General features: G+C 39.3%; 1 protein-coding gene across 9 annotated transcripts in view; it reads right to left on the bottom strand.

Moving 5' to 3' along the window:
* APBB2 (amyloid beta precursor protein binding family B member 2) overlaps positions 1 to 27,853 on the bottom strand; it is a 163,693-nt gene that overhangs the window by 48,612 nt on the left and 87,228 nt on the right. For 3 of the 9 annotated variants that reach the window (XM_063157372.1, XM_063157373.1, XM_063157370.1), the window contains 4 exons: positions 15,726 to 15,934; positions 10,816 to 10,878; positions 10,275 to 10,360; positions 10,099 to 10,159 (listed from right to left, as the gene is read on the bottom strand). In XM_063157372.1, coding sequence (XP_063013442.1) covers positions 10,099 to 10,159; positions 10,275 to 10,360; positions 10,816 to 10,878; positions 15,726 to 15,934 — 419 coding nt within the window. The remainder of the gene's footprint in view (positions 1 to 10,098; positions 10,160 to 10,274; positions 10,361 to 10,815; positions 10,879 to 15,725; positions 15,935 to 27,853) is intronic. The other 6 variants (XM_063157374.1, XM_063157371.1, XM_063157379.1 and 3 more) reach the window with 3 other exon arrangements.

The following is a 27,853-nucleotide window of genomic DNA, read 5'->3' as shown; positions in this document are numbered from 1 at the left end:
TACATGTTAAAAAAACCCACCTTATCACACACTAGCCCAAGAAAAGACAGGTGAACAAAAATAAAAACACAGCTATTGCTGCTTGGTTTTACAGTTCTGGGGAACCTGTGTTCAAATGGTTGCAAATCCAATTAATGTTTCAGGGTTAATGATCTGTAACCTAAGAACCAAACTCATAAATGCTGTCATCTGAACTCTGTATAGAGCTGTAAACCTTTCTTGCAAGTGCAGTTCTGATCCAAAATACTGCCTAAAGCTGGGGAACTTTAGGACTGAAGAAATGGACAAACCACAGGTCCCGTTTGCTCTTTGGCATTGCAAACCCTTCACCACAGGGCAGGTCCTGCTCTGCAGCAGCTTTCCCAAGAGGAACCCTGGAAGGAGCTTTGGCAGGGACAGACAGCTCTGACAAAGTTCTAACCATAAGCAAATGCACACTCTACTTGTTGCCTCATGCAGCGCTAAGCATGAAGCACTAAAGAAAATTAAATAACTGAGAAAGACAAAGCAAATACAATTCCCTACTAAAAAGAGGGCAAGAGATCAAGTGCACATGACTGATGGCAGAGTAGTGTTGGAAGCTGGATGGATCATAAAGGTGTGGATAGAAAAGATCCCACAAGAGGGTGAAAGTGAATTAGAGCATCAGTTTGAGAACAACAACTAATGCACATTACCAGACCACAGACAGATTGCTTTTCACATTACACAGCTGTTGGCAGCCACTATGAACACATCTGCATTAAGGGAATGTTTGCCTTGATGCTTTAAATATGTGCTACTTATTTCTTCTCTACTTCCAAGCCCACAGGATGGTTTTGAGTAGTTTCCCTTTGTTTCCTTTTACATTTTCCCTTTCTAAAGGTTATATCTGTCTGCAGACATGTAAATCACTACAATATTTAATAAGGTCTTTTATCACAGACCACTGAGCAGGTTTGTGCCTGAGACACAGCATGTAGGTCACATAATTAACCATTTATTATGCAGCCAACCAAGATTTCACTTGCATTTTATTTGAATCTTTGAAAATTAAAAAAACCTATCATATTATTTTATGCTTTGGAAGCATAACATAACATCTTTCTATTCTGAGGAAGAAGTATGTTCCAGTTTATTTTCCTGCTACACAGCAAGAAAGATTACATCGATTTCAGATGAAAACACTATAGAAGATCAAAGAGTAACAAGAGAATAAAAAGAATTTATGCAATTAATGAACAAGCACTTTCATTTAATTGACATGAAGAGACTGCAGTGCATTTACTTTCTCAAAGAAATATTCACAGATGTCAAATAAAAGTTCTTAGCTACAAAAAATTCAAAATGCTTAATCAAAAACAACTAATAAGACCTTTCAACATTTCCAGCTTCCTGTTGCAGTTAATCTTTTATTACTTGAATTACTGAAAATGCACGTGAAATACAAAAATAAGGACAGAAGTATTCAGGTCACAACAGAATTCAAAAATCACTAATAAATGCTATTTCAGGCAGATGACTATAAACTAAACTCCCCTAAAATTAAATATGGTGACTTCACAAATACTATAAAATAACCTTTATAATACATTACTTCTTTAGAGGAGGTCAGTATCCAATTTTCTGCTCTCACAGTCCCTTACTCATTCTCCAAGCCACTACAGTCTCATTTTTCCAGACCTGCAGACTTCAATGTGTAGGATCACAAAAGTTCCTCTCTTGTTTTGAGCTTAATACTTTTGTCTCAATGGTTCCCCCTGGCTTACAGCCAGAGGTCAAACCTGCTCTACCAAGGCAAGAAAATGTTGCAGGAACATTGTGCTGGTTCAAGATCTTTTAAAATCCAGTCATTTGAGCAAAAAATAGAATGGACCCTACCATTCTCTAACAGCTCCTTCGGAAGAATAAATTAAAATATTCTTATTCTTTTCTCTAGTCATAGCAAGAGAGGTTTTCACTTTAGACGCTTTACAGATACCTTGACTTCAGATCCTAGAGGGATGGTTTATACACTTTGCTTTGAGTCAAGGCTGGGCTGGGCTTCATTTTAGTACAGTGAAATAAAACCTGTGCTTCCTCATTTAAGAAAAGGCAGTTATATTTTTCACTAGAAACTAATAAAGGATGTTCAAACTCAGGTCTATCTTGCAGAGTAACTGAACTGTTAGGATAACTCAGATAAGCAGATTTTGCTGTTCTGTGACACACACACGTGACTCCCACAAATACACAGTCAGTAGAGACAAGCCCTGCAGGAGTTTACAGAGCATAAAGAATGTGTGCACCCATTTCTTTAGAACTAGTGCTCTGCATTTATTAACTTTAACCTTAAACGCTGTATTTTCCCAATGTATGCTCTTCTTCAGGCTGACAGATATATAAGTGCTTCTGATGCCATCAGCAGTACTTTATTTGGTACCGTGGTGCATAATTTCAAAGGGAATATGCATGACATCCAAATTTTAAAGGAAACAAAAACCCCTGAAGAGCTCCCAACTTTTAAGTGAACTCTTGACCTTATGAATCAATGGATAAAAAACTTCCAGCTTCACTAAAGTCAGAATTTCAGTCTCTTTGGAAGGAACGTTATTACAAGTAATTTGATTTCTGCAGAAATTATGTTTACAACAGGATCAAAAGTCAATGAAGTTAAATCACTATTGATCGATTTCTGCTTTTCAAAAAAGACTCAAATAAACATGAATCCAGAGCCCAGAAATCTTGAGCCCTGGTGGACCACCCACATTTGAGGACCCATTTACTGTCATGCTGTCTCCTTGAAGCACCATGGAGCCATAATTTCCAAACATATGGAATAATGCATTATGTGCAACAAGGCAGTATGATGCACATATGCTTCATATATATGAAGCACATCTCATGCTTTCACATCTCTTAAGAGATAAATATTATCCCTTTTCTCTTGGATGAAATGCAGAGAATTTTGACAAGGAAAATGTCTCATTTTTTAAAGTAAAATTTACAAGTAGAACTAAAAATAAATATACATGCTGGCTAGAGCTATCTAAATATTGCTCTGTCATTCAACTCAATATTCTACTTTAATTGATTTTCAAATGAATTTCCTCCATAATTGCACCTTTCAGCTAGTCCACAATGGACAAATAACTCACCAAGTTTGTATCATGCAGGTTTCAAAATGTGTATGTGCAATTTACAACAGAAATAAATATACACATTTATATAGGCACATAAATACAAACAGCACTTTTTTCCATTAAATATCTATGCCACGGAATGGCAAACACTGTAACATTTCAAACTAGAACAAGCTATTTCCCTGAGCTGCCCTAAACTGGCAAGGTAATGTAAATAATTGAAGAGAAATACAAGAATATCTGTCAGTTCATTTTGTAGCAATAGGATGAACAGACATTCAAGAGGCAATTCACGTTCAACAGGCCATTCCAGAGCTGAAGCTGGCAGGGGCTGCATAGGTTGTTTTAGAGGAGGAATGGCTGGTCTCAAGTGGGGAGCATGAAGGGCTGCAAGCTGGGATTACCTGTGCACTGCAGCAGCAAAGCTGCTGGGGGGCTGACAGGGAGCTGTGCCAGCAATACCAGCCCAGCTGTGCTGAACTGGGAGCTGCTTGCTGACAGAATCCATTGGGCTGCACAATGGCCACAGAAACTTTTTGCCTGTGGCACGTGAGTGTGATGAGCTGCTGCTTCTCCCAGTTTCTGTCCGTCCTTGAGGGTTTCTTCAACAATCACACCCTAAGTACTGCTGGCCCATGAAAATTTTACTGTGTGGCACCATAAAACAGTGAATAAACTGTGATTAAAAACTACTAAAATAAGCAACACTAAAATATTAGAAAGTGAAGATTCTTGAAAAAAAAAATTTTTTTTTTGCTTAGATCAGCAGCCTGGGGTTTTCTGTGTTCTACTGAACCACCACAGTTTGTTATATGGCTGTACACAGCAAGATGCTGTACACAGACTCCAGCCAAGAAAAACTGGACTGCGCACCTCCATTAGAAAAGTACTGCAGATGACACTGGCACTTTGACCTGGTGAAGCAACAGAAACTGCCACCATGGAAGAAACAACATCACTAATAAAAATAAAATTATAACAGGTATATTCATGCTTTCTCAAATGTAGCCAGCATTTCCTAGTATCCCATGCCTGAGAGGCCACAGCAGCATATTGGGTGTCCCACAGCTGCAATTCCAGAGGCAAGGCTCCCTCCAGTGTCACCTCACCAGACTGGCAGCCAGGGAAGCTGCCTCCCCACAAGGACAGTGGTCACTGGCAGGCACCCAAAGTGCCCACACAACCTGGCCACTCATGGCAAAGGCAGTGACTGTCCCAAGGACAAAGCAGGACCCACATCGTTCCCACCTGCATCAGCCATCCTCCTGTAATACACTTGGCACCTCTGTTCTTACTTACCCCAGCAATTTACCCCAGCAATAACTCCTGGTCAACACACCTGTGGCAGACACAGCTACTGTTAAGTCTGGAACTTCACTGGCCATGAAGATCTTTTGTTTTGATTTGAAACAAAGGTGTTCCTATGATTTATCTTCTCTTTTTCCAATCCTGCAGAAACCTCCCAGCCCAGTGCAAACCTTTTGTACAGCGCATCTTAACAAAACAAATCCTGATAATGCCCCCAAGCTCAAGATGTAATTCTTGCATTATGAACCTGTAAAATAGTGGTAAATATTCAAGCAGTTTCCATTCTCTTTCACATGAGGAATGGCTTTGTGATGTATTTTTCTAAGGATGATTACAAGTAAAATGTCTGCTCAATATTCCTCCTACTGTTTGGGCCCCTCATGTCCTAATTGTGCGTCTTAGGTTCCCAATTAATTAGATCCCAGAGATACATGGGATTCCTAGGAGTGAAAGACATGTAATATTTTGCAGGATCTCATTATAATCTTGAATGGCTTGAGAAATTAGGCTACATTATCCTGTGGAAACCCAGGGCACTGGGAATATTTCTCTGTCTGCTCTGGGGCGCCCTGACGCCCAGGGGAGCGCTGACTTTGAGCCTCATTCATGGAGAAAGTTTCCTAGACTTCAAGATAGACTAGAGCCCACAAAAGTGTGAAATAGATTATAGAGAGTAGTGTATGTGTATCACTTGGTGAGAAATTTAGGTTTTGGGATTTTTAGTATGTTGTGGATGGAAGCAAGATGGAGGGCACAGGGTGTCGTCATCCTGGGTTTCTTCTTCATGCTTCTTCTTCCTTCTTCTTCATGGGTTTGGGTGGCATTTTGTAATTGGGCAGAAAACTCCACATTGTGGGATCATTTGTAGGGTTAAAAGGGAAAATAATCTAGGTCAGTTCTTAATTGGATAGTTTAGTCTTAAAAGACCTTGTAACAAGAGGTTGTTGGCCATTTTGTGCCTTCTAATGAAAAGCTGCTGAACTCACAGCAGTGAGACTGTTTTACTGATAAGGAATAATCAACACCTGAGTCTGAACATGAACTACCACCTCAAGCGCCTTCAATCCACACCCAGAGAAACCAATATTATCCCAGATATTTATATTTTACATATAGTATAACAAAAATACTCCATACTGTAACTTGGAGTGCCCTTATAAAGTAAATCCATGAGATTTGGGAAAATGCTGCATCTTCCTTGCCCTCAACTCATCTTTGTATTTGATTAAACAAGACTCCATTTAGGAACAAGGTGGAAGCAAATATCCTCTAGCCAGAAATCTGTATTATGATGTACATCACATCAGGACATTAGGAATTTTTACCTAAAGATACAACAGATGTCAATAGTAATAACTATCATTCACAGAGATAAAGAACAAGGAAACATATTCTCTGAAAGGTCTAATGCACAACATGAGAAGGACTATTTAAAAAATAAATCATTGAGGATATGTAGTTTAGTGCTTTAGCTGCCTGTTTCTAAAGCTGCTTTTGAAGCAGAACATTTTCAAGCACCTGCATAATTTACCTGCAGCAGCTCTATAGATGTGAGGGTGCTGCTAATGGCAAACAGCCAAATTCAGGAACAACAACCCAGTTTAGAAACAGCCTCTTCCACCACTCACCATTGCTGCCCAGGAGCTGCAAAGGTGGAATGGCAGATTACACTTGAATCAGTCTGTCAGGAAGACTAGTCAAAGCAGAAAAAAGGACCCACAAAAAACACTTAAAGAAGAAACTTGAAATTAATACACTGTGATTCCCTTATAAGGGTAAAGAAATAGGTAAAGATTTTTTCCAGTGCTATTTCCTAGGGAATGAAAACAAAAGACTGTTTTGAAAGAAGCAAATTCCTAATCCAAAAACCAAGCAAAAATACCACTTTGGAAGAAAAACTGTTGAAGATATCCTATTTCTCTTTTAGATTTAATCTAATTTTGAAAAGAGACTTAAGGTGGAATAAACTCCTCAAATTTAATTAATTGAAATTAATTGAATTGAGGCTTTTTGCAGCATTCTATGAGCTCATAAGAAGACTGTAATGCAGCTGAGGTGGACTGCTGGAAAATGCTGAATACTCCCTGCCTGCATCAAGAATTTAGAAGCTGCTTTGACTGTAAGAAAATAATACTTTCTTGGGATTGCTGGACATGGCAAAAGCTCCTCTCAGGTTAAGTCTTCACTTGGGTCAGAAATCAGATTCATGTCCATCCCCACAGATACACACTGACCTGTGTCTAGGCAGGAGGTTTTCTTCTGGAAAAAACCAGAAAGAAGCAAATATACAATGTTTCCAAAACACATACCCCTGCTTCTATAGTAAGAAAAGCAGTCAGGATATGGATATTAAATCTTTGGGGCACGGTATTTTGTAAAATTATTTTGATAGTGCTTAGATAGATTATTTTGATTTACAGGCCACTTTCACAACAGCCACAAGTCAGCTTACCAAAGGCCATCTGGTTAAACCCTAAAGGCCAGGTAATCCCCAGAAATTTATCACCAACTCATTTTCCATGTCTTCAAGTTGTGTTTTCATTCACCTACAGGTGAATTACTAAATTAAAATACTTGTTATCAACATCTCTTGATGCTCTCTCTTGGAAACAGTCTCATTCTCTTCCTTTGAGATCCAGAGCATTTATTGGTTTCTAAAGCAGAAAACAGTCTTTTGGAGTAAATGCTTAGGACTTGCACGGGTTTAAACACATTCTTCCCATTCTTAGATAATGGACATAGCTAAAAATGCTCTAAATAGCTCTAAAATGGTGAGGCTGGAAAAGTGAAGCTTTGCTGAGCAGACAAATGTGGATAGGGAATCTGAAAATCTGTGCCATTCCTAGGGACAGTGACAGGTTTCCCAGAGTTTCTGTTTCTATATATGGACAAAAGAAAAAATTTAGCACCTTCCTATGTTTTTACATAGGGACACTGTATTTTACAACAATGAAAAAAAAGACAACCCAGAAGAATTTACAGTCTGGGCTTGCTTAAAAGCATCTTTTGCCTTCCTTGAAACTCAATTAGGAAGGCACACATTGCTCTATAAATTAACCAGGAAGGTTACGATCTGTCTCCTGGGAAGCACCAATCCAAAACTCATTTCTAGCTGTGCATGTTTCACATGCAGAATTAGATCCTCATCAAGCACAATAAGCCATCTCTTCAAGAAATTTCTACCAAAATAAATGGATGATATCAAGAAGCTGGAGGTAATAATTCTCCTCTTTCCACTTCTCCTTTGTGACCTTCTGCAGTAACCTGACCGAGACACCATGGACATGAAACCATGAACTGCATCTTAAGCACATGAAGAAAGCACACAGAGAAACATTTGTTCTTTACTGATAATTATGACACTTAAATGGGTTGCTGCATAAGTCACTTTTCTTACATTAACCATATTACATGCTTTTTCCAAAGCAGGCATTTTTGCAGTGCTTCAATCTTTGCAGAAGCTGACTCTCTAGGGGAGAACTACTAAAGCCTCCCACAAGGTGGCACGGTTCCCTTTGCTGAAATACAGCGTTAAATGTGCCACAGAGACAACTGTTTTTTTCACAAATGTACTGGTCAATGTCATAATTAGATTTAAATAGGTTTAAGATCTCTAACACACCTCTAACAAAGTTCATTTTAACAAATTCTTCCAAAATAGATAGTTAAATGAGCAAAAAAAAACCCATTTCTTCTCTTTTCTTATGATAAAATGAAGACAAAGGATTTATCTGTGCTTGCTGCCCCACAAAAGCAAGCTTTAATCAAAGATAGTTAAGGCAGATAATATGGCAGGGGAGAGCCTAAAAGGCTAAAAATATCTGATTTTTTCAAGTCATCTGTTTCAAAGCCTATCAGACATCTTTCAGTCTTTCATATTTGGGGTAAAATGGACTAGCAAGGAATCCACCTACCCCATCCCCCTTCCCAACCATGTGAGAAATAAAAGTCTCAGAGCATTTTCCACAGGTGAAGATTGCCCCTGCTGTTTCTGGACCACTTGCCATTCCTGTGAGATATGGCCATAGGTGCCCTGTCCTTGGGACAGAGTCAGATGCACTGAACAGCTCTGCCCTCAGCCTCCCCTGCTGCAAATCAGTGTCAGCACTGCTGAGCTTCACCTGCAGCCAGCCACACTATATCTGCTGGGGTCACTGCTGCCCCTGCACAGCATCCGCATTGGGCAGAAATCAGGCAAGGTGCTTTGAACCAACTGATTTTTAAAAAGGCAAAAACATGTCTAGTTTCTCCTCTATTTCTTGTCTTGCTCCTCTCAATCACTTCTGTGACTGTTTCAGTGCTCAGTATATAAGCATTATCAGCATAGTTTTACCTGAACTGGTAAAACAAAACCAGTTGTGATAGACACAAGAAGACAAGCTTTTGGCACTGCCCCATTTCACAGACACCAGAGAGGAACCTGATCCAAAAAAAGTGAAGTTTCAACAGCAAGTGAGAGAGGGAAGGGAAGTGATGGCACAAGTTATTTGTCCACAAAACTACTGCCATGGTCTTCCATGCAGGAACAGCTCAAAAAATACTCAGTGCAAATCACCTGGTAAAATCATAGACATACCAAAATACTGTTTCCCTTTAAAGCTTTCCATACCATAAGGTTCATCATGAAAGGAACAACTCTATTGTTCTCAGGACTGGAACCTAAAGCTTCTCACTCCTTCAGCTCCATTTACTGTGCTCAGAATTTAGCACTTGTTTTTAAACTACCAGTGAGCCAAGCAAAGTACAACTATTTACATCTCAATTAAATATCACAAGCCAAATAATCAAGATGACAAAGAAAAATTAGGTGCCACGATCAGTCTGTTTTCTCTCTTAAAATGTATCATAAGGCCATTAAAATTATCAACTCTGTATCATACATACATATTTGTTACTGCAAATAAGTAGCTTCAGATCCTGTCAGTTGCTGCAGCTGTATGGAACAGCCAAAATACTTATTTAAATTACTTGTATTTTCAATTACACAGATTTATATACACCCTTAATAATGGATGCAAGCAAAAGGCAAAACTATCAACAAGGCAAATCTGGAGATAAATATGCAAGCATACAAAACTTTCTGCTGCTTCTTTCTCCTCAAAACCCTTAGATTCCAACAGTAAAAGCTTTGATTTAATTATGGTGCTTTCTCACATAATGGCCTAATTTTTCTCTATGAAGTGCATTCTCAAAGTAGCATTCTCTCTTCCAAAAAATGAAGTTTCTTGTTCTAAAAGGTAACTTCCTTGTTAGTAGCTGTAAGTTGAAGCAGACACACAAAAAAGGAAGAATACTTTAAAAAAGGACAAACTTGAAAATAAAGAGCAAATTCTGTCACTGAATGTGCCTGGAAACTATCTAGAGATAATAAAAACCAGAGCTCTCTCTCAGACACTCAGTTGTGCAAGAGGACAGTTATTACAGTTGGACAGTGGAATCTTGAGCTCTAAAATCCAATTTCCCGGCTTACATGATTTCAAAATAAGTCACACTTGCCTGACCCAACCAAAGGAAGCTTTAGATCTGCTAACTCCTTTGATGGAATTAGTCTTGCATGGTCAATCCACATTGTGCCAAGAGGAGGGGTACACTTAATTTCAAAACTTAGGAGACATTCTGCACGTTGGAAGTTTATGCTTACAACTGCTAGATTTTTAATTGTTATGCCATTGTGGATCTTCATACAGACCTTGGCTTCCGGATCACTGTTGATGCTACAAGAATCATCATCATCAGATTGTGGACCATTTCTGTGTAATAAAAAAAAACAAAATAAAACAATATCAGTCTTAAAATCATATGAAAATTACAGCACAACACAAAACAGAGTTGGTCATTCCACTGAGCCCTCTGAAGTCATTGTACCTGAGCTTCAAAGAGGCATAGCGTAACGTTGCTCCTTCAAACTCCTTCAGACTTGGGTCTGGGTTCACAGTGGCTGCATGCAGGTCCTAGAGATAGAGGCAATGCTATTAGTATAGTTTTAATACTATTATAATAGTATTAAGTACACCATCATGTTATTTCTTATCTCAAAGGGAAATTAAATCCTCCCTGCAAAGAAGCGATAGTATTTCTGGCTGAAGTTGAAAAGAGGCATGCATATATAGATACATATATATATATATATATATAAATATTTCTCAAGCTGCATTTCATTCAGTGCAGGCATCTTATTTGTTACATCATGGCAGTTGCCCTGCTAGCTTAGACTGAATCCATTCCAAGTGGAAAGATAGAAAAGGCAGCATGTTTGTGAGCTAGACATCCCTAGCAATACCCCCATTCACTTTGGCCTAGGTTATGAATGACATTCATGGAAAAATAAAAGGGGAAAACAGCCACTGCCATGCAAAAAAACAAGGGTAATAGTAGTAAATGTTCTAAAATCTGACAATATACTTGCCTTCCAAATGTCACTATTAATCTTTCCCCCATTCAGTACAGCAAAATCACTCCATGGCTGTTTCTAGACACATAATTATTCACACAGGAAGAAGCACATTGATAAAAAAAAAAAAAAGAAAAAAAAAAGAAAAAAAGAAAAAGAAAAAAAACACAAGACACTGTTGTTAGCATTGATATTTACAGGATGGGTTAGGGAACAGATCACCTCAAACTTCAACTACTTACTCCACTATAGCATGGCATTTGGAGGGAAGGGGAGAGAAGACATGCCTCTAACAGTTACTTACCAAAACAAATGATTGAAACAAGGAAAGTTAATATAAATTAGGAACAGACAATGAAATTACTCCTTAACTATGATCTTAAAAGCAAGCAAAATGAATCTGAATATGAATGTTGGCCACAGCTGCTACAGCCTTTGATCAACAGCAATTAAGGGGAAACATTAGGATTTCCATTTGATTACTTTTGTTAAAAGACCCTAATGGTACTGGAACTAGAAGTACTGAAACACAAAAAAAGTATATACAAGCATAAGATACACACAAGGTAAAAATCAAATATTTCTAGAGAGAAAGCACAAGAAGGGAAGAAGGATTAGTAAGGAATGCAGAGATTTCTTGCTGAAAAAGTAGTTTTGAAAAGTCTACCAGATTTTTAAAAAACAACCCCAAACCAAACAAAGCACCCACCCTCTCCTTTTCCATTCAAGTTTCTCAAAGATTTTCAGAGGTGTTCAGTGGTACAATCAAGCAAGTAGCAATGTGTCTAGCGCTAAACAACCTGAGTGAGGTTCAGGCTCTTCTGTAAAGCTGGCGAAGAACAGCTGATGCTGGAGTGCCTCTCTCCTCTGCCTCACCTGGAGAGAATTCGCACAGTCCTCAATAAAAGCCAGGAGATTCGATTGCTGGGAGACCCAGAGCCAAATCAAGAAATCCTGAAACTAATTCCCCTTCTAACATGAGCTCTGCTGGGCTGTCCAGCTCAGCCCCAAGCTGAAGTGGTACCCACTAATATGGACCAAAGTATTCATCTGCAGGGAGGACTTCTCACCACAGAAGCATTCTCAGTATATCCCCACTGGAGGAATTATTTTGTGAGAAACAACTCCCAGGAATAATCGTTTCCTAATGTGCCTTTGAATTAATTGAGTTGTTACCTTTTCCTCCCAAGCCCCCAGTCTTTAATTACCAGCTGCTGGTGGTTATGTTACCTACAGAAGAACCTCTAGAGGTGTTCAAGACCTGGGATGAGTTAGGCTATAAGAAGACACAACTACTATCACCAACCAAATTCTCCTATGATCTCAAAGAAGCTCTTATTGAAACTTAAACACAACAGATTTTTCTCTGCACAGGAAATGGGAAAGAGGCAGCAAAATTTCTAAAATTTGGAAAAGAATGTTACAAAAGACAAGGATTCAAAAAGGAAGTAATTTGACAACACACAAGAGAAACGACAGATCTAAAATGAAGTCAAATTTCAACAGCTGTGCAAAACCAAAATACATTTTCATGCTTTTGAGGGGGAGGAAGGGAAGGAATGTTACAGGTTATTCATATTTAGCATTTATTAGCATTTTTGTTAAATCAGCAGGATTTTTGCATAATGCTTAACCCATAATTGCTTTGGATTGAAATTTACTGATTATCTTGTGAAAGAAAAATTGCCTTGCACTTCATGTAAAAGTAAGACATTTTCACATTATTTTCCTTTTTAAAACATTTTTCCATTTCTATGCACGACAGCATCATTCCTCCCTGCTGTTTTTTAAAATTCTCTGTTCAACAGTAATAACTGTTTTTCTTTATGCTAAATATCCAGAGTAAGCTACAACATAAAAATGGCTGAATTGATCTGTTCTTTGTTGACTGCCCTCAGCTGTGAGCCACATTCTACCAAATGAAGCAAAGCTTCTGTATATTACATTATTTAAGAGACAGGGACACAAAATAAAATTAAGGAAAAAAAGGAGGAAACAAGACAAAGGGTAAAAAGTTGTTACTTGTGGGGGTGGGGAAAATGGTGTTTCTAAATGTTTGTTTGACAAACTCATAACCTGAAAGAGCCCAAATAAACTCATTTCAAGACTGGCACATGATGCTTTACAGACAAATGTAAATTAGATAAGGTATTTTTATGGGCTCACAGAAGCCAATTGGTTCAGATATCAAATACTACCCATGCCAGTCCTCAATCCTAGATTATACTCTTTTATCTGCCTAAAACCTTTTCAGAATGAAGCAATACATATCCAGCACGGGGGAATGAACTAAACACATTCCCTTGCAGCACAGGCTTCCAGCAGCAATGAGGGAAGCAGCAGTACACAGCTCACACAGGGTCCAGCTGGGAGGTGGAAGCTCTCCACCACAAGGGATGCTGGCAGTGGTAGTGCTGGGATAGAGGCCTTTGGGAGCCCCCAGCCTAGACTGAATTCCCAATCTTCTGTGAAGTGTCAGATTGACCTTATCACAGACACCTGCATTATTCTTTCCCAGTGAGGGAAAGGAGGAGCACTTGGGTATGCAGCAGTGCAGGGAGCAGGAATTGAAACAAATATTGCCTGCCAGTGACTTGGAGATGATACAGTGATGGCATGAACCAACTGCAGAGAGACTAAAACCCAAAAATTCATGGTAGCTGACACTGTCAAATTATTTCATTACTCCTATCTTAAACACACACACTATGACTTATTTCTCTCTTACTGCTCTGCACTGGGGTTTTGTTCAGAACCAGCTGAATTACAAAGGATTCTTCCTCCACTTCCTTTTAGTAAAGCTTGGCATCTGTGGTTTCAAGAAATGCAGGAGTTCTTCTAATAGTTCCCACTATAACTCCAGCCATGCCTGGAGCCTCTGTAGCTGTTTCATTATTTGCAAGTGGACAAAATCCTGGGCCCAATTCATGCTCTTGTTTTGAGCTCCCATACTCCAAGACTGCTGGTACTGGATTGGAATGCTGTCTTAATGATCACTGAGTCAAAAAGCCAGTACTGCTTCAACGACCCTAAGATGCTGACCAATGAATGCAGAAACTGACAAAAAGCAAACGTTTTTGCCTATATCTACAAATAAAATAACTACAAGTTATCATACTAATACGAATTTTGGGGATGTGCTTATTTCTGTATCACCTTTTACAGCACAGTACATCATCTTGGCGCTGCCATAGAACTGTCTATGCATAAGTCTTTGCTGGAACAAATTCCTTGCTGAATTAGAACTGCCATATCAAAACATAGGTGAGCCTACTACATGTGTATGTCTAACTTAATACATCTATACTGTATTAAAATCTGTGTTATTATAATTCACACATTTCATACTCTGGTGATGCTGTTGAGAATTAATGATTATTATTCATAATCACCAACTATATTTCATTTAAAGCAAAAAATCATGAAAGGTTAAAAATACATGTAATACATTACCAGTAGGTCTGAAATTTTAATTGTAAAAACACTTTAAACAGAAGTAGAAAAATATTTCAAATGAAAATATGTTTTTCTTCTCCTCTGCAGTTTACCAACCATACTGATTACTGGGTTTTTGTGAAAATCATCTATAATTTACTAATTAAGGTCCCATTCTCTACATTCTAGAGGTAGAAAAATAATAACACTAAAGTTATATTCTTCACATGTACATGACAGGAATTTATACTAGAAGCTCATGCAGCCCTTTACATTCAGCATTTCTGAGGTTTTTTTCTTGTTTTCTACCAGAATTGTAACAGTCACAGTTCTTTCTCCATGAATCCTCTCAGAAATTATTTCCAGCATGCCTGGTGCACAATAATGAAATGTGTTCAAGTCTGCAGACCTTTTGAGTAGCATTTATGAACACGTGAGAACAACTTTCTAAAATAATGAACAAGACTCTATGTATTTAAGCCTACACAGGATAAAAGTTTTAGGGCCAAGATGGTAATGCATACTTGAATGTCCTTAACTCCTCTTAACTTCCATGTAAGTTAGTTTGATGGATATATGAACAAAGTAAAAAAATGTTCTCTCTAAAAGAATTAAAAACCAAAAAACCAAACCCCTAGGGACTGCCTGATCCAAAACTCAGAGCCAGTACAAAGACTTTCCTTGACAGAGCTGTGGACATTTTTCTGAAAATTCCATATATAAAAATAATTTAAAACCAACATTATCTTACACTAGTATTTAATTCCATAGAAGTCTTCCCAGCATACTCAAACAAAGTGATTGTGTTTTTCGAAAAATACTGTTCTTTATGAGAATTAATTTTATTTTCTACTTACATGACACCAAACAAACCCTTGGATTGTGCCTGAAAGCATTATTTTTAAAGACAGTACCAGGTACTGCTCTTTCAGCACATGTGGAGGGCAGAGTGTATCTCTCTGTTTCTAGTTAAAGCCTGATAGATATTGGTACTGGCAGGATTGACAGACTTACACCTGAGAACACTTCATGCTTATTCAATAGAAACTACCCTGTGAAGGAATTAGTGTCTCAAATGAAGACTGATATGTCTTTTGTGATACTCCTGCCAAAAGAGCCAAAAAGAAGATGCAAACAAAGGGTCCAGCCAAAAGTCTTCTGTCATTTGCAAAAATTGTATCCATCCTGTATCCATACAATGCAGCAATGCTTCAGAACTGGCAAAGTTTCACTCTCATCAGGCACTCCCTATCCAGTTTATCAGAGACATGTCTGGTTTCATCCTACATATCTAAAATTTAGGGTGTTTTATCAAGCATCACCATTATAAAATGAATATAGAGAATAGATACTTACGAGTTATTAACAACAAGTAGCTACACTTTGAGACATTATTAGGCCAGCTTAGCTATCAGCTAAGCCTGCAAGTTCAAAAGGTTATTTCAATTTTCCTTGCAGTATGTAGCCCCCAAGAAGACACAGCAGGTTACCTCAGTTTCTGGAGTAGGAGATGGAGTAATGGAACCAAGCGATCCTTTCCGTGAGCCCTGGAGATCTGCTGGGATGGACACGGGACGCTGCCACTGGGTTGTTCCTGTTGGTATGTGCCAGTAGTAGATCCCAGCAACGTCATTTATTTTTTTCCAACCAGGTGGTAAGTCTGGGTCTGTCTGAAATGAATGATCACTCCATATATCTGCTGAGAACAGGAAAAGAAAAAAAATGACACAAAGACACAAACACTTCTTCCATGGGTCTGCATACCTGGTAGTGTTGTTTTACAGTTCCTGGGCAAATGAATACCAGAAAAACATATCAAATTATGTAGACTCAATGTAACATGATAGATTAATAACCTCTTGTTATACTGCTGCTCTTAATCTCTTTTTGGAATTAAAAGTTCCTTTTTAGTCTATCCTTCAAGCCTTCTACTAGATATTTTATTATGGTTGCTTTTTTCCTGAGTCTCTCTCATTTCTGCTATCCAAATTTATGCACATACACACAAACAGACACACAAATGTCATGATAACTTGAAATAACTCTTACACTCCAAGGCACAAACCAGACTATTTCTCTCCCATAGCCACTTTAAAAGTTCTTAAATTACTAATTTACCATTTGAGGACTAATCTGAGCAAGTTCTGCAGAAGAAATGCTAGATGATACCATTACACTCAAATGTAATAAAAAAACTCACCTATGACCCAAACCCGAAATCAGCAACATCACCATAATCAGTTCCAGAAGGCCACAAGAATTCTAAACATTTGCTTTTAAATGTCTCCTGTAGTGGTCTCTATGGCATTCAGCATGTAGTTCCTGACTCTAAGATCTTACATGTTTTAAAGCCTATTCATCTTCAGCCTTGCCCACTTTTGTTTCCCAGCTGAATAAATCAACTGCACTCTTCTCAACCACATAAATGGCAAACCAATGCAAAACAGTTTCCATAATTTGGGCCACATCATGCAAGAAGTAATGTGATCAAATATCTAAACATCACAATGAGGTATGTGTGCAACAGCTGCAAGTCCAGTTTAAGTTTAAAGTTAGGCACAGCTTCTGTCCTTGCTATGCATACCTACAGATGTATACACAGCTACTCAAACATACAGGCAGCAAAGTGTTAAGCTATGGTTGCATTAAACTGCTAATTTCAAACTAATCGACCCAAGACTCAGAGGAGCCAACATACTGTTATTTATTGTTGCAATGACATGCAGCACCAGAAAGACCTAAACAGGAATTACTTTGAAGTAAAAGGAGACAAAACTCACAGCAGAAATAAAATTTTTAACCCAGTGACTGAAACAAAGAATATGTCTGCAACAACTAGTTGCAAGACAATAAATTATCTCATTTGTGAACAAACAGTTGGAAGGAAATAATGTAAAATATCTGGGATAAGAAAATAGCACTTAGCTGAATAATACTAATTTATTTTGAAAATTTATCCATTCGTAAAAATAAATACTAAATAATAAATACTAAAACAAAAATAATGTTTTCATATGTTGAAAAATAAAACAGGAATTAGAGTCATTTTCAATTAACATAGCTCAGGACTTCCACAGAGCCACATTTCCCACACCAAATGACTGATTTATGTCTGTGTGCAGGTGCTCCTCAGGCAGAGGGACTGGCTTCAGGCCATCTGATAAACATGGCTGAACAGAACAGCACCAGAGGGCATGTGCTCATCCTGAAACACCAGCCCCATCTTTGCTATGCAAACCTGCTTGAAAAAAACCCAAACCAAACCTAACCTATGTGTGTGTGAGCCCATGCTGCAGAATGGCAGACTGCTGGGATAACCTTTCCACAGGCTGAGGTTTCTACCAGCATGACCTGGGGAGCCTCCCTGGTGCACTGGCTGTGCTAACAGATAGAAGCACTCCGTGTGCAGGGCAAAGGTAATGCAGCATCACTAGAGATACCAGCACAGAGAAACACAACAAAGTAAGCATCAACATACAAAATCTAACAAGGCAAACAAATGTGCTTGAGGCATCAGAGACCTGCTACAGGATATCAGGACATCAGTGGCTTTACTCTGCTTGAATGTGGAATTACAGGTAGCAAAATAATTTCCATCTGAATTTGGAAGACCCCATTTAATGGCATTACATTTCAAACAGTGTGATTTTCATTGCACAGCAGCTGGGTGTTATCTCCACTTCCAAGAGAACTTGGTGGTGATGATAAGCAAGGTGTGGGGACAGAGAGTTGGTGCCTCTCTGCTTAGGTCCTTGTGCATGAGGGAACTTGGTTTACTGAAGGCCAAGCAAACTTCCTTCCTGAAGAAAATAGTCTTAAGCAAGGCAACATGTCTAACACAATAAATTTTGTATTGAACTGGGAGTTGTACTTAGAAAAACATGCCTGTATTTTGCACATGCATCTCTTCAGATGAAAACAAATCCCACCAATCAGCATGGCTGGGACACTAATTTATGGACAAAAAGAGCACTCTTGAGTAAGAGGAACTGCAGCCCCAAAGGGATTGAGTTTGGCAGCATGCATGACTTCAAAAGAGAGACTGTAAAAATGCTGTACAGCATTACCAGAGTGCTGCAAATTCCGTTCCTGGGAGGTGCAGTACAGTAATAGCTCCCATGCCACAGGACAATTTTAACTGTTATTTCACATGCTAAAACCACATTTTTTGAAAATTGGGAGACAGCAGCAAGGTAGAGTCATACTATGACAGAAAATAGATTCAGGGAAATCTGGGTATTACCTCTGGAAATGAAAGGTATCATTGCATCATTCAAAGGACACATGCTTTGCTTTGCCAGGGATTTATTTCAACAGAAGGATCTCATTTTGTCTCCTTGGAAGCAATGCAGCAGATGTGAGTGCACAGCCTCTGGCTAATGCAAATGCAGCTCTGCTGGAGTTGGTGGAAGCATGAGCCTTTCAGTCAGTCTTTCTAGCTTAAAGAGGGCTTATTTCACTGCATGAGATCAGAGTGAGACTGCCTGTCTGCAAGGCTCAACAATACTGGCAAACACTTGATCTACGCTATCTAAATAGGTTAAGTAATAAAATACCCACACTGTACAGAGTGAAAGATGAGATATCTCTTTTTTGTTTTGTATTTCTAGCTTAGCTGTCTCAATTCTTATGATGATTTTGAAACAATTTTTCTTCTGTTAAGATCCTCTGAAGAAAAGGGACACCATCCCAACACCGGATTTGATCGAGACTGATTGCCAGTTTTTAATTCCACAGTAAAAAAGTTAACTGAAAAGGAGTGTTCATTGTCCAGGCTGGAGGCATGGTGGTACAAATAGGAACACTTTCAGTGTTTTCCAAATGGAAAAAAATAATCTGGTCAATAATAAATAATCTGTAAAGTCACTTCTGAATCTCTGGCCCTCCTACTACTCACCTTCCAGCAGTGGATGCACAATATAAATGAAGAATTGAAACAGAAAAGCATCCTGTTTGTAATAAGAGATCTGCATCAAAGCTTTCTATGTAAAAAATTGCAGAGAATGGGCCAGCAACAGCATCCAACATGTTGTCCTAATGTTTGGCCACCAGTGGGAAATCACTAGCTTCATATCTGATCTGTCTTCATAGCTGGGCTGAAGCATGATGAAGAGCTGGCCCACCATACCACATGTGTATTACAGATCCTGTCCCTCTAGGCAAACAAGGGGAAGCACAAAAAGGAACTGGGAAGACAGGAGGATTAAAAGGTTTGAATAAAATTAAAGAGGTGGGAGAAAGTACTGTGGGGTTTTTTTTCTGAAATTCCAAAATCTTGAAATGAAAATGTTTTACTTCAGTGTTCTGCATCTAAATAAAAGCAAAACTAAAGGAAAAGAAGGCACAGAAACTCAGTCTTTTTGAAGAGATGCCAATGACTTCAGCAGATCCAGGATTTCATCCTAAGGGAAGCATACTCCCCCACCCCCTACACACACTGAGGATCGTGTCAGGCACTGAAGGGAGAAGGAGACTTTGCATTAATGACTGAGGGCAAGTGAAATTCAAGGAGCACTCTCCACTCAGTAGCACAACAGAAAGAACAGAGGTCAAGTATGTTTTTATCCCATCTGTTTCTTGCAGTGGGTTCAATGTGCAAGTTTAAATTGTTTGGTTTTAATGAAAAGAAGTCTCCAAAGACAACTTCTCACTTTTTATGCACTACAGCAAAATCAACAGCTTCACCTACTCAGATGATTCACACCAATGGTGGCCAGCAGGCAGCCTCACCTAAGCACCACTGCAAGAAGCACGAATGCCATCTCAGCAACAAATGCAGCACAAACACAAGTCAACAGGTCAAATAACCATGAATCAGACATGTCTGCCTCATCTGGGGAACGTTGCTCAACGAGGAGTGATAACCGGCCGGAAGGCGGTCATTTGTCACATCCCTGCTCACAGCATGTAACTGGTTGTCATGGCAACCCTGTCATCCTCCTTGCCAAATTGCTGAACCAGCCACCAGTCACGTGCACTTGGGGAGAGGAAGATTCTCTAACACTTTCCAGGAAAACATGCTGAAACGTGGGATCTGCAGGCATACATGTAACCAAACTCTATCTGTGCCAAAATGATTTGCTGTTTTGATGAACTGTAAAATCAGCCATAATCAGAAAAGACTGACTTTGTAAAAATCCTAAGGAAATTCGGGATGAATTGCCAGTACTATTTTTCATGAGATGCGATCTTTGTTTGGCTGTATGAACGAGATACTACAAGCAGAAGCATTCAAGCAGAGATGACTAATCTAAAGGAAAGGAGAAGAAAGCAGATTTATCAACATTCAGGAAAAAAATCCAGAGACCACAACTAAACCCACTTGTTTTGCTGTCTTGGCTTATTTTCCCTTTCAATGACCAGAGCCCAACCTGCTGATATAAGGACCACAATACTAGCACAACTACCAAAGAAAACAAGGGCAAGTGACTTCAGCAGAGGGGCTCTGAAGAACTGTTGATAACAGCCATGGATGAGGGTGATGGATGACACTAGCTGTCCTGCTTAAATGGGAGAATTCTGGGGCTCTCCAAGTTGTCTGCTCAGGGGCAGTACAGTCTGAGGGGCAGAGGTGAAGCTGTGAGAAGCCAGCACCACAGCTGGTGTTTACAGGAGTTGATATGAACAGCAGCAGCAGGAAAAAGTACTGCAGTAAGCCTGTGAGGCAAGGTCTATATGCTCCTTCCTGGAAAATGAGCAAAAAATAGGTAAACACAAGAGGACTAACCTGTTCACCAACCAAAAATATCAACAAAACAACCAGAGTCTGGTAAAGTAAGGAAGGAAGACTTGGAGGTGACCTGAACTGCTGTGTCAAGGGCACTTTTGTGGCAACAGATGGACCAGGAAGAAGTCAGCCTCTGTCCCAGCTGGAGGAGGGTGGCTGCTGAGCCAGGTGAAGCAGTGGTGAAAACATTAAACTATAGACATGTAGAATCAGAAATTATAGACATGTAGGAAGGATCATGTCAGCTTGAGCAAAAGCTGATGAATTGCTACCTGAAAAGTGCTGTACTGGAGACACATCCTACAGCTCTTCCACAAAATTACTGTGTGACAAGAGATCAATCTCTTTATTAGGGTGCTGATGGACATTAGGAGAGCTAGGCAACTAAGAAGATCTACTGGGTCTGGATGGAATTGGTCTCACTTTTTTCTCAGTAGCCTGTAACGTACTGCACATTTTATTTGTAACCAAAACAAGTGCTGGAAACACCCAGCGGTTCAGTTGATGCTAAGCAGTGCTTGCATAGGCCCGAGATATCTCTGTTCTTAGCCTCAAGCACACAGGCTAGGCATTGGCCTGCTAGTGCTAGTGTTTGCATCACTTTTTATAGATGATTATTTATTTCTTCACTTACTAAGCTTTCTTTACCATGAGTCATGACTTCTTCTCATTTTTGCTCTTCCAGTTCTCTTCCCCATCTCACTGGTGGAAGGAAACAAGCCACAACAGAATTCAAAGCATATTGGCCAACCTAAGATCCAGAAAAAAATAAGCAGGTACCATCTGGGGTGGAATAAAAGAGTCCCAGACAAGTGAGGGCAGCATATAAATGAATGCCCTTTCCACCAACTTGGTGCTTAAATGAGACAGTGTCTGAACAAAGTGCACCAATACCTTAGAAGATTTCTACCCACTAATTTTCAAAGCAGTCAGAATAATTTGCTACTGTTCTAGTGAGTGATCTGCTGCTTATAAATACCTTTTGTGTATCACAGAATTACAGAATGGTTGGGGTTGAAAGAGACTTCTGGGGATCATCTTGTCCAATCTCCCTGCTAAAGCAGGTACACCCAGAGCAGGTCACACAGGATTGCATCCAGGTGGGTTTAGAATATCTCCAGAGAAGCAGACTCCACAATCTCTCTGGGCAGCCTGTTCAGTGCTCTCCCCCTCACAGTAAAGAATACAACCAGTATAACTGAGTTTCTAGCTGATTTGAAATACTAGTTCTCTATTCCTTCCACTAGATGGCAAAAGCTTTTACTTTAAGAGTAGTCCAAAACACAGCAGACTGTATACCTCTAAATTGGTCTACATCCACTGTGATCATGCATTGTGTGATTGTGACCCAAAGGGCCTCCTCACTTCAAAGGACTGTGAGCAGCAAATAGTTCATCAAGAGCTATTCAAGAGTCTTTTCATTACCATTATTAGCAAATTACTAAAAACGGTATTGCAAGTCAATTTTCAGGGCTAAACCAGCCCAGCAGCAATCTACATCTGCTTTTCTGATTTTTTTTTTTTTTGCATAGTATCTCTTCTTCCTGTGCTTTTCCCCATAAAGAGCAGAACCGCAGCATATGATCTCATGTTCTGGGTTCATTTACTACTTCATCTTGTTTTAGAAGCAGGGTTTTGTTTGGTCTAAAGAGGAAGAATCAAATGACCACCCCACCCAAGGGACTGCTGGACTGACAGAGCAAAGCCTGTGCACAAACTGTCCCACTAACCAGCAGGCACCTGCACTGCACACCAAGGGAGGGCAACGTGCATGCATGGAGTCCAGCCCTCCATCCCTTCAAATTTATCTGTCACAACAGCAGCAGCCAAGCATTTGGTAGAAAACTGGGAAAATCACACTGGTAGCAGGTCTGGATTTGTGTATTTCTCCCTTAAAATAAAGAGTCTGATTCTCCTCTCTTCTCAAAGTGAACTGGTATGCTAGTGTCAAACCACCCACAGACAAACCAATAATTCTGGGCAATGAACAAACATAGTCAGGAATTTTCACCCAAAACAGAAAGGTTCAGTCTATAACTGACACAAAAGATACTCATGCACAGATGTCCTTCTGACTTCAAGACACAGGATACCTGCAGAGCAGAAGGGGATGGTGTGCAGGGTCTGGCACATGGCAGTGGGGTCACCTCAACAGCTTCACTCTCCACAAAGGAACTCCTGCACCACAGTGCTTTACTTACAACTAACACTCTTGTTTTGCAGGCTTCAAATGGATTTCAGTATCTCCCAGCCTGTAACTCTCCATTTTACTGAAAGGCTGAAGACACAAGTGGCTCCATCTCCTTTACAATTTCTGCTAGTAGCTAGGGCTTCTTACCTGGATACAAGCCATGAAAGACAGAGGAACAGATCTGAATCCCTCCAACACACCTGCCATTAATCCCTGGTACAAAGAATGGTACAAGGTTGGACTCCACACTTTTAATCCCATTTGTCTGAACTGAGGAATAGCTTTCTGTCCTCTCTATTGTATTTCTATTGTATCCTCAATAGTTTAAATTGAGGATTGGCAATGTGAGTGAGTGCCACTAGAATCTGAATGACACAAGTAGTAAGAGAGAGTATGGAAGAAAGGATCTGACTAGCAGTCACCATTTTGTTTGTCTGTTTTAGAAAAGAAAATGCATAAAAATATTTGCATTATAAGCCAGGTACTGGGCAAAGGTAATTTTCTCCATCTAAAATATAATGACGCCTACTGACTTCAGGAGTCAATGGAGAGAAAGGACTGCACTTCTCTGGAGAATATCCTGCATAAATATATTGATATACTCAGACATTTTAGGGATGTGCTCATTAGTGGTTTTGTGCATATGAATGGCTAATTAAAAGCAAGTGAAGTTGCCCAGTGGCACAGAAATACAATTCAGCTGGTGGCTTGACTAAATCTGCCTTTCCTTGACAGCTTCATTTAGAGCACTGTGCAAATACATTAGAAAAACCTTCTTCTGAATCTAATGATTCAGTGAAAACAGAACATAAAACTGAATTACAATGGATCTACTGTGTGAAATTAGATGTTTTACTTCACAAAAAAAAGCTAATTTTGCGAGAACAGTAATTTCCCCCTCTCATATCCAAGCTCTGCTCATCCTTCAGCTCACACACTGCAGCAGAGGCTCTAGGATGCCATGAAAATGACTGCTTTATCCTCACACCAACCTTGTGAGGCAGGAGAGTGCAAGCCCTGTTTTAAACAAAGTCAGGGGGATGTAGGAGAGGTCTGAGATGCGCTAAATAACTCCCTGGAGTCATGGCCAGCCTCCAGGTCTGTGCAGGCTCCCTACACCAAGCCCCAGCCAAACACACACAGTGCACAGAGATCAGCCACTGTGCTCCGGTGTCACTACACATCAGAATCCCCTTCCATCCCCATCCTGCAGCATGGGCTGCTCCTTCTACTATGGCAAAACTTGGTCTATTTAGTACTATCAGTAAAAGCTGGAATGAGATTTCCAACAATCTATACAATGGATTCATTTGCCACTTTAAATCTGTAGTGAAACGTGCATTAGAGAGCAAACAGAAGGCTCCTGGTTTTTTCCAACATAGAAGTCAAATACCCAATATTTCTCCATCTGCAAATTAATTTCATGTTGCTACAGTACGGAAGGGATGGGAAAATTTATTATGGTGAAAATCCACTTAGAGATGCATAAGCATGAAGTTGTGCACAAGCCTAGGAAGCAGCACATTGGCCCCATGGCCTGCCTGCAGTCAGAGACTCTGAGGGGGAGGTGTGGGCACCTTGGGCAGATCCAGCCCATGCTGAGGGCTTGTAACACAGTGAACTCAAGCTTCACCTCCCAGCCTCAAACTTGCAGACTTTTTATAAAAAAGAAAGCCAACAACCAAACAACTTCAACCTTTTCAAAGCAATTTTGCTTCAGCTGAACTAAGTATTTTCCTGCACAGTGCACAGAGCCATCCACGAAGTGCAATGTATGGCATCTACAGGAGGAAGGCTTCACAAATGGGGGCTTCTGACAGCAGATGGAAGCTCCAGAGGAGCTGGCTAGGTTTCACCTGCTGTGGGAGAGGGAAGCGTGCTGAGAGCACACAGGGGCCTCTCAGCCCTGCAGTTTATTCTAGTATTTCACATCACTACATTGGTATATCAATTTTCTATTAAATCTAGTCATACTGCCCAAATACCTTCTGGTATTAAGAAATCTCAAAGATGTTAATCATCTTTGAAAGCATCCATCCAGGATTAGAAATACCAGCATTTTCATTTTTATATTTGCTTCACAGGACTCCAGCACTAAAATTCTGTTTTTTCCACTGAGTGGATTCATATATGTAATTGAAGCTAGACTTAAAAATCTGCATTCAAGGAGATACAAATGGTGTCTCTGACAAACACACTAGCAAGAATTAGAAGAAAATTCAGAAAAAAATAACTGTGGCCTAAATCACCCTGGGAAGTCTATGTTAGCAAACAGTAGCCAGGAACAAACCCAACACACAACTAGAGTCCTATGCCAGACAGCATTTGAAAGAGAAAAATGAATGGATTAATTTTAAAATTCCACAGAACCACAACACAATTTCACTTGCAATTAGTCCCAACTTCCATTTAAAGCCTACAAGCAAAATGGATGCTTTGAAAACAAGGATAAAGTTCCCTTAAAATGCATATGCCCAGAGCACAGCTTGAGAAGTTCTTTTTATTGTGAACTCTGAGATAGAATACCCCTAAACACAAACACCTGCTTGGTAAGAAGAAAAATATGCCAAAGCACAGGAAAACAACAGACAAAATCTCCAGTGCATGATAAACTGAGCTCTTTAAGCACTGTGGAGAAAACCTTCTGGTGTTACAAAAATCTCAAAGAAGTTTGTTTTCAGATATGTGCATGTGACTGGCTAATTAAAAGCAAGTGAAGCTGCCCAATGGCACAGACATACAATTCAACCTGTATGTGATTGTCATCACATGTTTCACAAACAGTAAAACAAGAGATGCACAAGCGACAGAACGATCCTCTCCCCCAGGTGAAAACAGTAGCTAATCTTTGGTGGAAATCTTTTAATTTGTGGATGTGCCAGAGGACTACAGGCAGTTTTGGAAAGCTGGAAAACCAGTTATGTAGGATGAGAAGAGTACCCTTTCTGGATTTCTAATCACCTTTGTTGCTGAGCAAAAACAAAAGAGTGCAGATAGATCCTACAGGATTAAGATACACACAGCTTCAAGAGCTGTTTTTCCATGCACAACATTCACCTTCTCATTTTCTTCAATGGACAAAGACACCCACCTCCTCTTTTTTATCAATTTCTTACAAGTTCCTTTAATGTTACTCTTCTGCTACTACAAATCCGCATATACAACAGCAGACAATTAATTATCTTTTGTCATTCTGGAAGGATCAAGGTCACAAAGTTTTTTGAAGGCAGCATTTTAGTACTCATTGGTAGTTGAAAAAATTACACTTTAGGAACTAAGATCAAGATAAAAGTCTTCATGTATACAGTTTTAATGTAGGATTGAACTATCACATGACTGGTGCATGCACTTCATGTGCCCTACTATAAAAACGGATGCAGCAGAATTAGAAAAGACATAAAAATCTCTCTGCAGGAAGAGACACTGAGTAAAGTAGGGCTCTCCAGCTTGGAGAATAAATGACAGGGAGGAGGGGAGGATGCCAGAAAAATCTGTAAAATCATGAATGGTGGGAAGAAGGCAAGGATGGAAAGGAAATCATCATTCACTGTTATTTACTGCTTCTTAAAACAGAAAAGCAAGAGGCATCTAATGAAATTATTGGAGGGCGATTTTATAATAAAAGGAAATACTTTTTCATACAACACATAATTTGATTATGGAGCCCAGGGTTACAGGATGTTGTGGATGCCAGAAATACAAATGAGAAAAACATGATTAAACAAACTTATGTTAGAAGTCTATCAAGGGCAATCAAAGAAGACAACATGAATGACATACCAAACTATCAATTACTGCAAGTGAAAAAGATATAATAGGGGGAGGACCACTTTATGCTAGCCATGTTTTTGTTTTAGTGAAGCCATAAGTTTCTGCCACTGACCCCTGTCAGAGAAGCAACCCATAAAGAACTCCATGATCCTAAGCTCTGCTATATGGGGTCATTTGGTCATGTACAACATGGAACTGTAACCACTGTAACTCTTGTAAAAGCCCTGCCTTCCATTTACTGTATTACATATATATTTATATGTAATATATTTACTATATCTACATTGGAAATAGTGGAACTAACAACATTATTAAAGGACTTTGATAAAAGTTACCACAGCAGTTATACTGGGCCAGATTAAAAAGCCTCATCTGATGTGAGAATTCCCAAACCATTATATCCAAGCTTCCTCTAAGGGATTTATATATAAATATAGATTTATATTCCTAGAAGGAAAGTACACAAATTTATTTTCATAAATACAAAGGTAGTTTCCTACCCTGAGATACAGAATAATCTCATATGACAATAGAAATGCAGAAGTTATGGGACTGAATATTAATATCTTTCCACACTTGTCCCCTTCTGATTTATAGTAACATGCATCCAAAGGAAGATTTTACTACTTTTATAGCAAATTATGCATCACCATTTAACAAATATAAATTTACTTAGAGGCAAATAGAACAGTTGGTCTTAAATATCTGTATGAATAAGTAAAGGTGAACATAGCTGACCTACTGAGGAGCAGTTAAGCAACAGCAGATCTGTCTGGTGATCAGTGCACAGACACTGCTGGGGAGAGGTAATTAGCATTGCTTACACTACATGCTCTTACACATGACATTTACTACAGTTCAAAAAAGCTCTTCTGTCAGTCAGGGTTTGCAGTCTCGCTGTCCTGATATTATTTGCATTCCAAAAAATT

The sequence above is a fragment of the Melospiza melodia genome, chromosome 5 (assembly GCF_035770615.1).
Source record: "Melospiza melodia melodia isolate bMelMel2 chromosome 5, bMelMel2.pri, whole genome shotgun sequence".
In the NCBI taxonomy this organism is placed as follows: Eukaryota; Metazoa; Chordata; class Aves; order Passeriformes; family Passerellidae; genus Melospiza; species Melospiza melodia.
The sequence above is the reverse complement of the archived record's forward strand: the minus strand, read 5'-3'. Positions and strand labels throughout refer to the sequence as shown.